This window comes from Hirundo rustica, chromosome 14 (genome assembly GCF_015227805.2).
Source record: "Hirundo rustica isolate bHirRus1 chromosome 14, bHirRus1.pri.v3, whole genome shotgun sequence".
Lineage (NCBI taxonomy): Eukaryota > Metazoa > Chordata > Aves > Passeriformes > Hirundinidae > Hirundo > Hirundo rustica.
Genome location: NC_053463.1, coordinates 13500957 through 13520059, shown reverse-complemented (window position 1 = coordinate 13520059; position 19103 = coordinate 13500957). Strand labels below are relative to the sequence as shown.

Here is a 19103-nt window from a genome sequence, read left to right as displayed (position 1 = left end):
AATTTCTATTTGATTTGAATCCATTTACATATGACAATATCTGCAATAACCCAACAGGAACAGTCCAGCTGAAACTGCAAGGACATGAAACTGGGAGTTGGCTTCCTTCCCACTTAACCTGCAATCCTCTCAAGTGGGGGAGGAAAGTTCCCAAGCACTGTGTAAACATTCCCTCCTGCTTTAGAACCAAAAGAAACCCTGGTATGAAAAATTATCCATTAGATTAATTTTTAGTCAGATGAACCATTTACTCAAAGGTCACGTTTAGGCTGAATTCTGAACCAGCAGCGTGTTGCGCATCCATTTTAAAGGCAGCATGGTGTAGAAAAAACCCCTTTGTGACCAGCTACATCATGTTCATCAGGACTGAAACAGCCCTTGTCCTGTGCATCAGCCAACTGCAAACACAAGGAAAACACAATTCCAACATAAGAAATTTTGGAAAAAAAAAGCAACTATGTAATTCCAGTCTTTTGGTTCAGCAGAAACATAAAAAATGAGCCACAACATAGCACTTATATGATACCACATATCACGAAGGGGACGGTTCAAGACAGAAAAGGGAGGGAGGTCAACATTAAACCATAAACTTGACTTCTGCACCCTCCTACCACAGCCTGACCTTCCCTGGGACACAGTCTCCTGCCTGGAGAAGAACAAGCTAATGGCTGCTGTGAACCTACAACTGCATTATGCACACTCCTAAGTGATGTAGGACTGGATCAGATGTACCTTGATTCCTTCTGCTTCATGTAGAGGAACTGAAAAGAAGCAGCGACCCTTGGACCAAAACTTGTTAATGGCACCTCCAAACTGAAAGAGAAATAAGCCTTTTTTTTTTTCAGACCAGAGGAGAAATTAATGGAGAGAAGTTACAATGTAATGAGCATGACAAAGAAGTTGGTTTAGATTTCTTGGTTTTGTTACATACGTTCTGAATAGGAAAAAAAAAAAAAAAAAAATCAAATGTCACATGAAATATTCAGAACATACACCCCTCACAGAGCACTGCCATTCAGGTGATTACATATTCGACATTTACTTAGTCAGAATATATTTCATCATTATTTGCAAGCACCTGAACAAATACTTGCCCCCATCCTGGGGCACCAATGTTCTGAAGCTGAACATCATTTGCAGACACGACTGTTACTGGGAATGGGAGCCTGACTTCTGTTGGGACTAATGCCTGACAGCTGGGATCTCTATAACCTGAATTACCTGTGCTCGTGTCTGGGTTAGAATTTATCTGCACAAACCCCAGAAAGTTAAAAAAGGGAAGATTAAACTACTAAGTATACCCACACAAATGCTGATTTTTAGAAATGTAACAGCTTTTACTTTGATGTAACAACTTCCAAAAACCAACTAATGAAACTGAACTCAGGTCACTAAAATAATGAATAAGAGAGAATTAATGCAATTCAACTACTGTTTTAATCCCATACGATTTTTTCCTTCAGTGCCTACATTTAGATACACCTATACGTTAATTTTCTTGGTGGCAATGATAATTACAAGCACTGTTCCCATGTAAAATGCTTCGACTTTTATGAACATATTTTTAAATTAATCAGATTATGTATGAATGGGGTTGTTTAGTTTAACCATGAACATTTCTAATTACCTGGATTTTAAAATACTTGTTGCATGCATTTTTGCTGAAGTTCCATGAATTCTAAAGACTTTTCCCTATGCTGCAAAGTTACCTGAGGATAACTCTTATTTTCCTGCATCCTCAATATAAATGGATAGATAAGGGACTCCTCTCCACAAACAGATCAGGCTGGCCACCAAACATATAATCCATACATGCATATTTAGCCCACATTTAAACTAAATCATGCTTTGTGAATATACTGAAGTATCACACAGAAAAGAGATTCCTACCATTACCCTCTGTGTTACAGGACAACAACAAACTCAAACCCTGTAATTTCACTTTATGTTTTAAATCAAGGTCGGCTCCATAATTTTCTAAAAGGAAAGTTTATTTTTGACAGGGAGCTGTACCCTGAATTTCAGAAAACCAGAAACTGATCTTGTTATGGGTTTTTTAATTAATGCAATGGAAGATTAACAATGCTTAGAAGAATATTATAATCTGAATAAACCCATCTAGTAGACTCAGCTACTTTTTTTTTTTTTTTGCTAAGCACTACAAAAATTGCTCATGGGACTGCAAATTATACTGGACAAGCAATCTAAGTTGTTATCAATAACAGTATTAGAAAGAATCAAGTGACCACAACAGCACACTCCAAACACAATTTTTCTTGTGCACTTGAACCATGAAGGAACTCATCGACTACTAAAACACAAATTCCTTTGATACAGGCCAAGAGTGGCTGCAAACTTTGTGCCAGACCTTGCCAGTGTGAAGGGGCCACATCCATGTCATGGTGAACATGCTCTCCTCTCTTTCCTCGTGAAACAAAGAGATCCACGTGCTGCTCAGGGGCTGCACTCCACCTGTGGCCTTTTCCCAATGGAAAACTGATTTATAATTACATCTCCTGCCACCAAAGGACACGCCAAGTAAGACAGTACTGCTGCCATGAAGCCTGTGGTCAATTTTCACAGTAACACTCCAAGGATCAATACAAAACTCTGTCTCTGGAAAAGATGCTCCATAGAGAATCCTGGGTTTAGCCAACAAGGCAAAGTCTCCAAACATGCTCAGTCAAATACTATTGACATTTTTCTAGGAGTCACCCTAGAGAGATAATAAACCTGGATTCTCAATGAAAGACATGGTTATCACTGACTTCTGAGATGTTATTCACCCAAAGTCAGAGTCAGATGACTTGTTCCTAAAAATTTGTGCAAATTCAGCTCATTTCTCCTCTTCTCCCATTTTATTTCATTATTTCATATCTGAGGTGTGACAGCCCACACTGAGCCTCCACTATTGTCTCTCTGGATGCCTGCCTTCCCCATTTCTTTGACTGTCTTTTGTTCCCTCCGATCCAGCAGTTTCAGACATCTTTATTAAATAAATTATATTAAAAAAGCTGCTTGAACAGGAGTAATTCCTATGTTAATAAAACCCAGTAAGAGCATATCTTTGACTTCACCTTTGTATTTTTAAATTCTATTTTGTAACAACAAATAAAGCACTCTAATATTTATTTTTGTAAATTATTATTACACTTTTTGTGATGGATAAAAGCAATATGTAACAGAAAACCCAAAAAATTAGATGGAAACAAGACACATGGAATTAACTGAATTAGAACTCTCCCTTTTGACAGATGGCTTGAAGTTTCACTAATCAGAGAAGTTTGCAAAATAATTTCTGATTAGTTAAGAATATATACTACACAGACAACATAAAGGGAAAGAAAAAACCAACAGTGGAAATATTAGCTAATATAAATAAAAATAGATTACTAATGAGTGCAAAGATTTTTTGCCTTTTTCAGCTCACAATGTTATTCATGCCCCTGAGCAACTCACTTAATCTTTTTCTCATGCACTTTGTCTGTAAAATGGGAATGAACCAAAATCATTTATCCCACTGGCGCAATATGTGAGTTACAGTAAAACAAAAAAATAACAAAATCCAAACATCTCAATTATTTAAATAGGATTTGGTACATCAGAATGACACATATAATCTTAGCTTTTGTTCTCTTCAGAAAAAAACCCCTATGAATTACTTAAAATCCATACATTTTTCATTCTTAAGCATTTCACCTCTGTCTTCTTCCATTTTATATCATTTTTAGATGAAATAGAGTCATTTCAAGTTGTTTTTCTTAGACTTTAAATCTTGAGTAACTTCTCATTTACCACCTTTCACCACAAATTAACATGCACATCAAGACAAGTTCATTATCATTTAGAAGCCTGTTAAATAGATGAAAAAAAAAAAAAAAAAAAAGGTGCCCTGGATTATCTACTGGTATTCAGTGCTGAATAATTTTATAGTTCATAATAGTTTGCTTTTCTTCCTTTTTAATCGAAAAGCTCTGAAAGTAAAATTTATTTTCTTAGTAAATAAATGCTCATTGTCAGAAATTACAATAACCTTTCTGAAGGTCTATATAAAATAAATAGAAAAATGAAATTATATACATAAAACTATGATGTATATCACTATATGACACTATCTAGAAGAATAAAATATTACATTCCTATGGAAGAACTAAGGCCAAGTTCAGCACAGGCTTGTCCTGCTGATGTGAAATTTCCCTTTCCATTAGGAAAATGAACTTTGCTTTAACACAGCCCCAACCCAGGAGAACTGTCAAGTGAGAATTCAAATCCATGGGAAGTACTGGTGGCCAGAAAGACCCCAAATCACTGTAGTCACACATTAATGATGTCAAAATGAAAATGCTAAAAAAATAAAGTGACAACTTTATACTGAGAACTCAGCTATACCATGGCAATTAATTATTCAGGGTTAATTATTAGAAGGAAAAAGAATTAAAATAGGCACTAGGCCCTGCATCAGCACAGCACTTCAAGCTCCAGTCTCTCAGAATTCAGTCACACACATGACAAATACAGACTGTGGGGAAATAAAAGAAAATGTAGGTGGGGAAAGATGGCACCACAAGCACAATTCCAAATTCACCCAGGGCTGTACAAACACTGCCTGGTGTGCTCAGGACAGCCTGAGCTTGAGAAGAGCAGTGAATAAAGCACCACACACTCTGTGCCTCCAATAAAATCAGGTACCCCGGTACCTGTTCTTTATATCTCAGTATTAATTTAGATAAGAGCTCACTCCAGGAGATCTGCTAATGCTTTCTCTTCTTGCTGCTTCTGCCCTGAGTTAGCACCCTAAAATCCACACTGACACCTTTTTTTCTTTAGCCTCTTTCAGCATTGCTCCTGACCAGCCTTGTTCATCTTCTCTTGGTAACTCTCTTCCACATCAATGCTCATATCTGAAAATTTACTTTACCTTTTCAACATGGAAGATATTGTCACATCTATTAAATTCACTGGATTTATTTTTTTTTTCTGTGATTTTACCATTCTGCACAGAAGTCTTTAAGAAAGGATCACTGAGATAAAAAAAATCAGAAAAAAAAAAAAAAAAAAAAAAAAGATGTAATTGAACAATGAATATAGAGAAAAAATGGGAAAAAAAACCCCACAAATGCATGCAAAATATTTTGCCAAGATTCTTGCATGGAATTCATTGAGAGAAAAAAAACACAGAAAATTTGTCAGACACACTCTACCACCTGCATATCCAAAAATATCTATGCATTTCAGCAGAAATATAAAACTTCAAGCATAACAGTCTCCTTGACAGTAAGACAAGAAGCCACTTTCCACAAGTGCCCTCTCTCCCCTCATCTGCATTTCAGATTATGCCGTATGTTAATTTACAACCTGGAGTCATAAGAAATTTAAGATAGTCTGTATGAAAAGGTTTTTAAGTGGAACAGGAGGGAGTTAAATGATAAGAAATCACAGTTTGCCCTCTTATGCAACAGGGTCTACTTTGTCCTTTAAAATCCTACTCTAGTAGAAGATTTCCTTTGGTTCTATCACAGGGAGGTTTGTGCAAAGACCAAGTGCAGAACTAAACCACAGAACTCTGTTCTTGGAGCTGCTGACAACAGAAAAATACCTTTCAATAAAAAGGCTGCAGAAAGGTAAAGCTTGTGCAGAGATTAAGCCCAGCTTCACCCTCTGGAAGTCTGAAGTGATAAAGGCCTTTGAGACCCATCATCTCTGTACAGACATTCTCTTACAAGAACAAACCATAAGTGAAGTACTTACTTTAGTCATTTTCTTACATATGAACAAGATGAATTTAAGCCAAACAATTTGGCTTTTTAAAAAAATTTTCCCCCCAGGAATATTGCAGAGCATTAAGTAAATTATACTGCTGGACTAAATGTAGGAAACATATGAGGTACAATACATCTTATTTTAAAAAAGGCATATTTGCTATTCACTGATGCTACCAATAACTTTGAGTCTGTTTCCTTGCTAAGTAGTCATACGACCTCCAGAGACATGGATTTTAATTCCTGTTTTGAAAACAGCACCATAAACATGTCCAGAAGCTTAATTTATTTAATCGTTTGTGGAAATTTACTGTGCATTTCTGTAACAGCATTTTTTTATATGTGACTGTAACTCCTCTCTTGCACATTATTTCCATCACCTGAGGAGGATCTAAGGTAAATCTCTGTCAGTTTGACCCATTCATTTGTTTGCAGATCCCTGGTGTGAACACACGTAAACACGCCTTTCCCATGCCTGACAAATATACTAAGAACTGTGTTTTCTCTACTATCTGCAATGGTCCCTCCCTCTTTTCATCTCAATAGAAAGGTTCCCCAGAGAAGCTGTGGTTGCCTTCCATGGAAATTTCCAAGGCCAGGCTGGATGGGTCTGCCTGGCCCATGGCAGGGGCCTTGGAACGAGATGGTTTTGATGTCCCCTCCAACCCAAATCATTGTATGGAAAGGATTATCAACTTCACCTGCTCCAACTATAGCTTAAACAATGATTTTGGGATATTATGAGAGACAGGACCACTGGGAGACATCTTAAAACATGATTTATTGCCTCAGCCTCAAGGAGTGAGAACGTCTTCGCCACATACGCCAGGAGCTCATGGTCAGTGGTCACAAGAGCACAGGTTACAAGGGGTTTTAAAGGTTTGTAAGCCAATAATCTACTGCCACACACACAGAGATTGTTTTAACTTTCACACCAATGGCTGGTTAAACTGTATCACACGTCCTGCCAATGAGGACAATTTTATCCAATCATACCCTGACACACAAGACCTACTTGCTACACCTTAAAACTTCTTATTACATTTAGAACTACTTTTATATCTTACCTTTAAAACCTTAAAACTTTCCACTACCTAGCTTAATAAATCTCTGCTTAAACTACAAGCACACATTCTTACTCATGGTCTCTAAATTTGGAAGCCTTTCCCAAGGTCTCAGGTCGAACCCTGTATTCTCTGCTGTATTTGGGCCTGCATGCACAAGGTTCTGAGAATCCTCTGTGTTTTGATTTCCCACACAATGAGGATAAAAAACCCATGATGCTAGGATAATTAAAATATTTTAGATTAAATTTAAATTTAATTAGAATTCAAAACCATGCTATAATAAGAAAAATCATAATATTCAGGGAAAAAACTTGAAAATAAATTAAATCCCTATTCTCCCCAACTCCACAGCTGAGCAAATGGATAATTTAAATTCAGTAAGTGAATCAGTACTATTAAACAATAAAATATTTGTATATTTTAAATGCTAGATCTGTAAAAAAACTTCCTCATAATTTCAGGTTTCTTTATTCTGTCAAGTCATTCTATTTATTCCAAGTTCTTCCTTTGCCTTCTTATTCTACAGATCATCATCACATCTTAAAATGCCAAAGTTTCTGTTCTATAAATTTATAAAGTTGACACACTTCTGAAACAGTTTTTGAGTTACATTTTCTTAAACTAGATACTAAGATCTTAAGGAGTAAAAGAGATATTGGAGAAAAAACTAGGTAAATTCTATTCCATTATGCTTTTGCAAGCTGTAGACATAATGAGAAAAGAGAGAGATCAACAAAAAATTCACTCAAACAATACTTCAGAGGAATTTTGTTAACAAGGACTGCTCTGCTCATGTAGTGACGGCCACAGAAAACACCACACAGCAAACCCCGTGTGGGATAGATACACTGGGATCAAGGTGTAGCATTGGTATGCTGTCAAAAAAATGAAGGAAGAAGATGCATTTAAGAGACTGAAATTAAGATGGAGGAGCCTGTCACGTAACAAGAGCTTATAAGCGTTACAAACCCGGCATATAAACATAAAAAGCAAAGCTGACATATTTGATAACCATAAAGGCAACTTATTCCAAAGACACTCTCAATTACAGTCATTCTGCATCACACAAAATGCAAACACAAGTTCAGGGAAGCGCAGTATCGCAACATCATCCCAGTTTTCACGTTGTGAGCCTCCCCAGCCTCCTGCCTGGGCAAACACCCGTGGGAAGAGAAGGCAGTCTGCCCTCTTCCAGCAGTGCCACACACTTCCCACCCTGCCCCGACACAGGAACACGACACCGGGGGAGTTCAAGGTTTTCTTTGAGGGCAAATTCCACAAATCCAGCTGAGCCTCAGCACCACCTCTCAAAACCAACTGTGGGCAGTGGGCCCTTTCAAGCAGACCTCGATATGTGACAGCAGCACCTCACCTGCGGTGCCCTGTGGCAGCTGCCCCAGCAGCGCCACGGCGCACTAACAGCAGCTTCATTACGCTTTGGTAATAGGAAAAACAAGCACAAAGGTTCATCTTACTGCAGAAATGGTAAAGAAACGGGCAAACACGGATGAGAGATTGCTGCACTAAGTCAACAAGAGAGACTCACGGAACTGAAGTACTGAAGACATCTAAACCCACAATCTGTTGTGTACACAGTGATTTCAGAGAGCAAATAACATTTCATTTTTCTGTGCTGTGTTCTGGTTGAATTGTCCACATTTGAGCAATCCTAAATACAAGTGCGGGATTTTAGTCCATATATAACTCGGTAATATATATTTCCAAGTCCCTCAAATTTAATGTTCTTTCTTCTAATTAGACTTCTGCTGGGTCTGTAGGCAGTCTTATAAACCACTTTAACCTTATTTTAATTTTTCATTATGAAAACGGTAAGTATTCATTAACTTTGGAAGACATGGCATTACAGCTGTGATATATCATTCCTCATATTATTAACAACCTACTTTATAAATTCAGTGCTTGAAGCACATACTGGTAATAATGTATTACAAGTTTTATTTTTGTAAGAATTTTGAAACAAACTTAGCAGGAGCACACACAGATGCCTAGTCATACACAAAATTTTATTTGCTATAATAGCTTTAATATTAGTGTCAAAATATATTTGCAGCAAGTTTAGCAGACACGCTAGAAACTAAACCTCAACCCCCCAGAAAGAGAAACTGTGTGACTAACATTACTCCTTCCACCTCTCTAACTCTTTGGTAAGATTACTTAAGCAAGAATAAAGTCCAGATAATCACTTTTTGTGCAGTAAACTTTTAACATATTGTAAATAATTTTAGTCATTTACTTTCCCTGCAGAGACTAAGCATCATTTTAGTTTTTCTTCAATATCATTCAAATGCTTATCTCAGGAAAAGAAAAACTTCAAAAGAAAATCAGATATTGCTAAGAAGTCAAATTGACTACCATCTATAAAAAGTTTTTTCAGTACTCTAACTACACGATGTGAAAAATTATTATTATTATATTTATAATGTTTAATATATCATCATAAACTGCCATCCTTAAAACACAGTACTCCACTGGAAGTAATTTTAAAAAGTGAATATACATTTCTAGACCAGCTACCATAGAGTGGCTGTTTGCTTGAAGGAATAACATTTATGCAATTTGTTCTACATGATGGTCTTTTTTTTTATTATTATTATCTGACTAACACTGCTTCTGGCCTAAGCAGCAAAACATAAAATACTGATAATTTTTACTTCAGTATTTAAACAAATGGAATTGATTAATGTATTTGAGAAGACAAAGTTGTACTGAACTGAGTCATCTGCAACTGAGCCTTTACCACTTCATAAAATCAAATATGATTATGAATATCAGTTTCATAATCAAAATTTCCACTTCTTTCCACAGAGAGAAGATAACTCTCTCACTCCTAGGTAAAAAACTGACCACAGGCTATTCTGTGGTTTTCACATGGAACAGTGCAAAAATACAGCTGACGTTAGCCAGCTGCTCAAATTTCCTTAGCATTAGACATTTTTTTATATTCTACAAGTGCTGGTGGAACTGCAAAACAAAACCCCTTAGCTGCAGTGGCCAGCACCATCCCCTCGTACATGAAAATTTCTGTAAGATTTAGGTGACACATGCCAAGAGGAAAAACATGGAAAACAGCAACTACCAAGATTCCAAACTCCAGAGTGGATAAACGAGGCAATAAGGAAAGAAGGAATGTGAGAGTGATGGATTGGTAGCTACAAGATGTCTAACAATACTAGGATTGGCCTGGGCTCAGAGCGTGGATAGAAGGAGCAGTGCTAGGAATAAAACAGATAGATACTGGTAAGTTCTTCCCAGCAAATTGACTTTTTAAGCTGAGGAAGAATCTTGCATGGCAATCAACAGTAGACCAAGAGTTGACATTCTAAATTACACTGGACAAACTACACTGAAGAGACATTTTAGCACTAATGATCAAACTGTTCTTGCAATCTTCTTCAAACAACCACCTTACTCTGTGAAAGTAGTGATTGTCATAAGGAACACACTTGACCGTCTTGAGGAAAACAGAGTCCAGCAGCATCATCAAAAGCAATTGTAGCTACACATAAGCAAGAAAACAGGAACTGCCTTCATTGCTCTGTCACAAACACTTTCAAGTATTAAATTCAGTTTGTAACATCCAGGTTTTAACTAAAGCTTAAGAAAAAGTGTAGTTCTTAACAACTGTATTTTCCATAACATTTCTTTAGGTGAGTGATTTATTTCTCCATTTTCTGGACTTGCTCAAATTCAGCTAAAATGAGATCTTTACTTTTCACTGCATTATGAAGAAACAGTCAACTGGGGTTTTTTTGAGTTTTCTGCATCCATTTTAACAAGGTTCTACCACACACACAAACATCTGAGCCCCACTCTACCTCCCATATTAGCAGCAGCATTCCTCAGAGAGGCTTTTCTCCAAACAGTTTTAAAAAGATATCTTTTCACTCTGAATTAAAGAGGATGTAGAGATTGCCACCAGTGGAGGAGCAGGAATCACAAACAGCTATAACCCAACTATTCTGAGGAAATGTAAGCAAGTAATTAGAAATAAAACTGCTTACATTCATGCAACTTGTTTGGCAACAGCAGCATAGCATAAGGAAAGCTGCTACAATTCATAACAGCATCTTGTAATAAAACAGCTTTATGCATCCCTCTCAAACTGTTTAGTGCTCAAATCTCATCAGATGGCTGAGTAAGCATTACACTTTGGGACAGTAAATCTCTGTTTCCAATATGGTCTACATTCACAGACATGTACTTTCGCATTCACTGTAGTCACTTCCAGCTAAGCACTCATATGAAAAAAAAAAAAAAAAAAGGCAATATATAAAGATATCTGCATGCTATTTTGTCTAATCAGCTATCTAGCCTCAGAAACCATTTTGGAACCTTAAAGGATCAGCACCCTCAACAGGAATTGACTGCTACCAGCAAAAGATAATTTGAAGTTGGATTTACAAACATGAAATAGTGCCAAAGAACCACCTTTATACAAGTCACTGTCTCTTCAACCTGTCTTTATCCATATCAGTGGGGCATAAAGGGCATTGCCATGGCATATTTTGCTTCCATTAGAGACAAACTAAAAGGTAGGAAAGGGTTTAGAAACCACCACCAAGTCAAAATTCATGACAGAAGATGACATTATACAGGCAGATGCTTGAAGAGCTCTACTTAGATTGACAGACAGTTCACAGAACAGACAACTGACTTAACTGCAGCATCTAATTAAATCTCTACAGAAAAACACTGGGTACTATGGGTGTTCCAATTACACAGAAAAGAGCATCACCAGACCTAGTGGCTAAAAGTGAAACCAGTTTCCAAAACCCAGAGAGAAGCTGGCATCTGTTTTTAACATTGAGGCTGAGTTCCCACAGTCACTGCCCATCAGTTGAAATCACAGATTTTCAGTCTACTGATGTTTCCAGAATTTGAGGATGTGCTTAATTCAAGGAAAGATTACTGGGATCAATGTAGAAATAATCTGATGAAAGTTAATAAGCAACCAAAGAGCAGGCCAAGGAAGGTAACTGCAGATCCTCTGACCTGGAACCCTGAATCCAGAGACAAATAATATAAAACAAACAGAACAAATCCAGGCTCTGCTTACCCAATTATACTTCCTCATCATTTTGTTTTCTATTGATTTATAGGCTTTAAATGAATTGGTGATCAGCACCTGGACTCAACTCCAAAACCCCCATGATTATCTACGGAAGACAATGAGCTTTAGGTGGTGTTTTTATTTGTTTGAAACTTTCCTTATGTTTTTCTTACTATGTGAGGTGTGTGCATTTGGATCCAGCCACAATATTTTAAAAGCTTCTAGAAATCACCTAATACATTGGAGGTATTAGGAGAACAAACAGGGAGGACAGAGGAAATATAAACAGAGCAATCATCACCACGGATCAACCAGCTGTCCACTGAGTCTAGAATTTAGTCCCCAGCAGTAAGACATTTCAAAAGAACAGGGGAGAAAAAAATAAAGCAGAAAAGACAATTACAGAGTAAACAAAAGCTCACCTAAAACCTGGTCCCAATGCATCTGAGCTGAAAACTGACTCGTGCATTGGAGCAGTGCTTTACTCTCTGGTGCTTAACCCATCTTCCACATGCTCCGCTAAAATACAAATATCTAATCCTTTCCTTATTTTTTTCTGAAAATGCAGACCTTAAAAACATGTGGCATTGGAGAGTTCAACAATGTATAATCCAAAACAAATGCTGTTGTATGTTAAATATTTGCTTAACTCCATTTTATTTAAATAGTTCTTTCTTCCTGTACTATGACAAAAGAGGAGGAGAAGGAAAGTGGCCTAACTGCTCTCTACCAGAAAAAAGCTTGAGACAGGTTCCCAAATTCACAGAAATAAAACTATATTCACTAAAGCAAATGTAAACACTCATTTTCTGGAACACACCTCGGATGCAGGGACAGAGATGCCCAAATCAAATCCAGACCAAATGCAAAAGCTTTTTAAATCTGACATTTCAGTGTTAATAGGTACACTAGAAAAGAATCTAACTACCTCCATCAGTTTGAGAACACTCACAAGTAATCAGCCTCCCTTCCAAACACTTTTTGCTGAAAATCAGATCCTAAAAATTATCACTTGAACTGCAGATCCTTTGGAAGACAAGAAGACATAGAAGGCAGAACAAATTTGCAAGATTTGCTCAATGTTAGCCATTTTCATTATCTGAATTAGTCAAAAATTATTTTCATTTGAAGTATGTTTTTTAAAAAAATAAAACTATTATTTCATCTCCATGGAGTACATTGTTTCCCTTTATAGTAGATTTTAATATGAAAAAGAGCATCCACAGATGTGTGTAAACAAACATTTTAGATGAGTGTGTGCTCACACGTGGATGAGAAAATGGAGAAGGGTTTATAGGATCAAAAATCATTATTTTCAGGATCCAAAGTCTTAGAATTATATTACACAGCCGAGTAATGGGATGAGGGGAAAAAATACACAAAGGAAAGGTTTTCTTCAACACTCAGTAAGACCCCAGATGAGCAAACACAGCTTACGATGAAGCACAAGATCTTTTTGCTTGAGAGAAATTTGAAACTCTGAAGTAGAGAAAGCATATTTCCTATCAATTCTGAAGTTCTTCTGAAAAGGTATTTGCATGAAAATGGTTACTAAGCCTATTTTAGGGTAGACCTGAGATTTTTAATTTTTTTCTTTTATTCAGTGTGTGCTTATTACATGTTGATAACATCTAGTTCTTAGAAGTTAGCCATTTATATGTGATTTACACGATATGCATGTAACTTTGCAAATGGTTCAAAAAAATAGAACTTAGTTGAAGTTAATCATCAACTAATGAGGAGTCCAGTAGAGAAGCAGTAAACATAGAAGCTCTTTTTGAAAGCTAAATAAAGGAGCAAAAAAGGAAGAAAAAGGGAGCATAAGTCTATATATACTTACATATTTGCATCAGAAATCCCTGCATTCTGAGTGTCTAATTTAAACTGTAAACAAATGCTGATTTTTAATAATGATCAGTTGTGGGTAGCTGCCAAGAATAAAAAGTTATTCCCTGAGAGAAACTGCGTGTACAGAGAATTCTCGTGTTATGTCTAGCTGTTGTTTATTCTACAAATACATATTAATATTAGAATAGTGCTGTGTTTGCCAGCACTGCTGTTATGAATTATTACTGGAGTTCTCCTCAGCATCACAGCTGGTCCAGCAGGTGGGAAGAGATGAGCATGAACCTTTGCTCAGCGAGTCCAGGTCAGACGCTCTCACTCTCAATGGTTGGTCCAGGAGCTCTGAGCACACAACCACGCCCAGCAAAGTAACTCACAATGGATGAAGATATAAAATCATGAAATGCCAAGAAAATAGGATGCAAGGGGAATGTAAGGGAAGTTAAAAGGAAGAGATGATCACAACTGATTTAAACTACCATTTGCAAACCAGAGAACTTTCTGCTCAGAAGGAAAAAAAAAATCAGAACAAACACACAAACAAAATGAAACACTCAAACATTACAAACCAAACAAGCTAACAAAAAAAACCCAACAACAACAACAACAACAACAAAAAAACCCAAAACAACACAACCCAAAACAAATCCCAAATCCACAAAATACCAAGAGAAAACAATTTGTGCATATTTTAAAGAAAGCACCCCAAAGACTGAAAGTCAATGCCATGATGTCTCCCTGAAAACCAATTTCAAAATATATTTTTTTCTGGTTTTTATTGTGACTCAGATCTAATATATACAAAGTTCTGGTTTAATTCCTGTTTATCAGAACATCTTGCTATTCCAGCTCAAAAGGGCACTTGACTGATATTAGAGAATAAATCAGAGGAGGAATGTTAGGTTTGGGTTTGACTTTCTTACCTTTTTCTTTCTTAAAAGCATACTGACAGAAGGCTGCTCTAAAGGTTTGTACTTTTATTTATTTCCTAGTCTAGTAATGCTGCTACATTGCTCCATTATTAACAACTTCAACACAGATGAAAGCACAGATGAAAAGTGCTTTCATGTTTTTAAATCACTTAATAAGAACCTTATCATCTTTTATGGTTTGGGGAGGGAGAGGGTGAGGAAGGGAGGTTTTATTCAGCATCTTTCTGTTATTAAATAAGCTACACAAATTATAATTTTTTTATTTCTCAATAAGACCATGCTTTCTAGACAGGTGAAATTGAAGGCAGTTTTCTCACACTAACAAATATTTTACACTGGGATATCGTGTTTCTCTCAGGTCACCATTAAAACCAAAGCAAGCCTTGATGCAGGAGCAGTGGAGGTTCCGTATGTACTGGCTAGGAGAGGAAAGCGGCCTTGAGGCCTCTTTCCACACAAGCCACCCTACATCTGATTCCGTGTTAAAGGATCTCCCCCTCTTGCCTCTACCTCAAATTTCCTTTGATTATGTAACCATACAGATATAATGAATAATCAACAGCTTGCAGAATGCCACTCAAAAACCTTGCACGACAGAGGAAAACTAAGAATGTGCTCTCACTCTAGGCAGAATACAAGAAAAAAAGTTTTATTTAATGTCTTTAATCCAAATCTAAGTATCAAAACATTTCATTTCCAAAAGGTCACAGGTCCTGCAGAGAAGTATTAAAACTGTAATTGCCAAAACTGAATTGGATTTGGAAGGGATACATTAATTTCAACAGAGGAGTTGAAGATGACTCAGGTTTGATGACAAGATGATCAAAGATCTCATCTCGGTGTTATTGGGAATATGAGCAGGGAGAGAAAGTCTGGTCAGCCTGAGCACCTGTAAGAGCAGCTGTGGCCTCTAAGCAGCAGCTCATCAGTCACTGCGAGCAGTTAAAACCTTCTTCTAATTCTGAGCAACCTTAGTCCCTCCCAGGAAAATACTTAAGCAACCCAGCAAGAACTGTTTCAGACTTCTGAGCTCTGAATGTAACTTTTGTAATTAGCATTTCACTGACAAACCATGATAAACAAAAGCAGAATGAGTGCAACTTTGTCTTAACAGATTTTCCAAACCCAGTAATGTACAACAGGCAGCAGCTCAAAAAAGCTGTGAGCAGTTCCACTGCCATGGTCAAAACAAATATTTTGCATCAAGACAAAAGTATTTACCTTATCTACTAGAAGAGACAAAATACTGAATAAAAAAAAATCTGCAATTCCTTAAAAAAATGTCAAGCTTTTTCTAATAGAAGAAGAAGAACAACAACAAAAATCTCTGAAGACTATTTATTTTAAGCATGTTTATTTCCTACAGAATTTAATCCCATCATAACACCCACTCAAAGTTAGGATATATTTAAATGTGTGAATTCCTAGATGTCTGCAGCTGGAAACTGCATGCACAAGATGCAATGAACAGAAATTCCAACTATATGAACCACATTTTTATCTATCTAATATTAATATAGAAAGTGAGAACAGCTACCAAATCTTAATCTAGATCTACCCGTCACATTATCTCAAATCTCATGTCAGTAAAACTGCTCAATCAGAAAGATATCCAACTTTCAAATGCTAAGAATCATCATACAGACTTATTTTCTAAAAAAATTGCTTTCTAAACTTAACAAAGACAGGAAAATAAGGAGTTGCTGCTCATTATCTAACAAAAAAAATTACTTTGACTCTCTAAAATAAGCACTATTTATTTAGACACAACAACAGACTAGTTGGGGCAAAAATAACAATAAGGACAAAAATCTGAGTGTTTCAATTCAGTTACCAACAATTTGCATTCCCCTTCATAAAGAGGGCAGAGAAGAACACATTAAGAGCAGGGGGAAGGATGAACAGTTTTCAAATCAGTAATCAAGAGAAAAAGACCATTATGGAATGCTGAATAAAGACCTGCAAACTAAAATGAGGCACTTGAGCTGAAGCATCAATCATCCTGATAGGGAAAAGTAATATTTAGATGACTCCTGTACAGTAAAGTAGAACAAACTGCAGTGAGAATGGCTCCAGCAGCTCAGACGCTCGAGATGCACTTTGATGCTTTATCTTAGGTAAACACCTCTAAGCAAAGAAAGACCCTCCAAGAACAGAGATTACCCCAGAAAACAGAACTGGGTGTTTGACAGACCAGGCGCACTGTAAACACTCCCACATGTCTCTAGACAAATGTAAGAGAAACAAGGGATTAGACAAGGGCTTAATTATTGGCACTAATTATTAGTTTGATTTAAAGGTGGAGACAGACACTGACTGCTGTCAGAATGTTTTAAACAGGATGTGTGACATGATATCGGGTATAAGGAATGACCTTCCTCTGAAGGATTTCCATAACAAGTGTGATAACTTCCCGTTCCCTCAGCCACAACATTAGAAATGTGTAGCAGAGAACTATCTGCAGAGAACTAACTCGCTGTTAACAAGTATGTCTACAAACCAGAAGAGTTTCTGCATTTAAATTATGGTACATTTAAATTATGTACCAGGTGATTTACCTTCCATTGAGAGGGGCACAAAACCTATACATTTATCCATCAAGCCTGCCTCTGTGTCTTAGCTGGTACAAACCATATCTGATTCTTCAACTGATACTGAACCAAGGCTTTTAATTCAAATCTAATTGTTGATTGAATGCCAATTTAACCTGGCTGTTTGGACAAGTAAACCAGATGATTAAACTCAGTTCCTATGAAGCAATGTTCACTAATGGTTTCAGCACAGAGGCTTACAAGTTCTTCAGACAAGCAAATACCCGAATGAGAATAAAATTACATGTGTACAGTGCAAATTTACAGGTTTTTCAAGTAAAACAATTTACATTTTTAATTCAATAACCCATTGGACATAGCAAGGACCATTTTATAAAATAAGAGATTAAATCCCCTGGCTTACAAGTTCACACAGGCAGGTTATTTCAAATATTACTTGTAGGCTGCAACGCTCAATTACAGCCAATTACAAAAGGAATTAGATGGGTTTCCTCCCTTCAGTTTTTATGAGGTCAGGGGTAAGCAATGTGGGTGAGCAGTGACAAAATGAAGTCAGAGGAACCAGCACTCCCATTCCCAGAGTTCAGTTGCACAGCATTCAAGAACAGGAAAGGAATTCCAAGGTACCTGATGGATAATAAATGTATGTTGGCCATGAGGGTTTTTACCATAACTAATGAATGGATGTTTGCCGTATGGGTTTTTACTAAAACTGTGCTTTAGTTGCATTTTCAGTACAGATTCTGAGTTAGAGAGAGAAACATTTAGGTGAAAATACCATTATCATTTCCAAAATTAACCTAGGAAACAGGATACCAAGTTAGCACATTGGCTAATCCCCAGATCTGTGCAAAAGATGTCCTCTGGTCAAGGGTCATGGCATTTGTGTCTATCAGATGTTTTGATCAGTGAATCTTGGTTTGCCTCATTTACAAATCGTGGATTTCAAAAGTACCAGAACTGTGAGAAAAGAAAGAGCTTTCTAATTTAGCACAAAGCAGTGGAAGCAATGGTGAGATATTATCCATTCTCCTAGAGCTCTTTCATTAAAACCCCTTGTAGCACTGAGATGCTTTAACAAGGAACAGAGGAAACCAGTCCCCACTTTAAACATACCTTGTCTTGGAAACTCATCTGACTCCCTGTGCACCAGGTCAGACACTCGATTCCCATAGTGCATCCTGGTGTCGTGGTCATACGCCTTCAGCGTCTCACTGGAGCTGTAGGATTTCTGGGTGGGCACCCTGCAGTCCTCGCTGTCCAGCGAGGAGCTCGTGTAGCGGCACTGCTTCCCACAGCGGCCCCTGGTCAGCGAGCGGTGCCTCCTGTCCTTTATGTCCATTATTCTCAGGCCGGCACGGTGCTTCTGGAAGAGCCACTCTTCTTTTTGGGGTCAGTCGCCGTCACCTAACGACACGAAAGGATGACAAAAGGGTAAGTAATGCTGCCTCTGCCTTTTGTTTTATTCTGCCTTCCCTGACTTGTCCTTGAAGAACGATGCACAGATCGGGAAGAAAGGGAAGGCCCACATGATGCATCCTCTAGAAATTGAAATAATTGACCTGAATGGGCAGGGAGAAAAAAAATTAAATGCTGTAAGATAATTGCACTCTATCTAAATTATCGCATCATCAAAGAGTTGAAAAAATAATGATAAAACAAAAAACACTGTCATCTTTTAATTTTTGAACGAACTCTGCTAACAACACAGAACTGACAGAACAATATTTGTTTCTGTTATGCAACAGAAGAAAAGTAGACTCAAACCAGCTTTAATTATTCTCATTCTTCCTGCAGTACAGCTTGCAATGAAGACTGAAGCATGCCAGAGAGTTCCAAAGAGGAGATTATTCCTGTTCAGTGTTACTAGGAATTAC

The 19103-nt window shown here is 37.2% G+C and overlaps 1 protein-coding gene across 5 annotated transcripts in view; it reads right to left on the bottom strand.

The window, feature by feature from the left end:
* TENM2 (teneurin transmembrane protein 2) overlaps positions 1-19103 on the bottom strand; it is a 1092434-nt gene that overhangs the window by 461978 nt on the left and 611353 nt on the right. For all 5 annotated transcript variants that reach the window (XM_040078601.2, XM_058422512.1, XM_040078602.2 and 2 more), the window contains one exon: positions 18343-18633. In XM_040078601.2, coding sequence (XP_039934535.1) covers positions 18343-18568 — 226 coding nt within the window. In that variant the 5' untranslated portion in view covers positions 18569-18633. The remainder of the gene's footprint in view (positions 1-18342; positions 18634-19103) is intronic.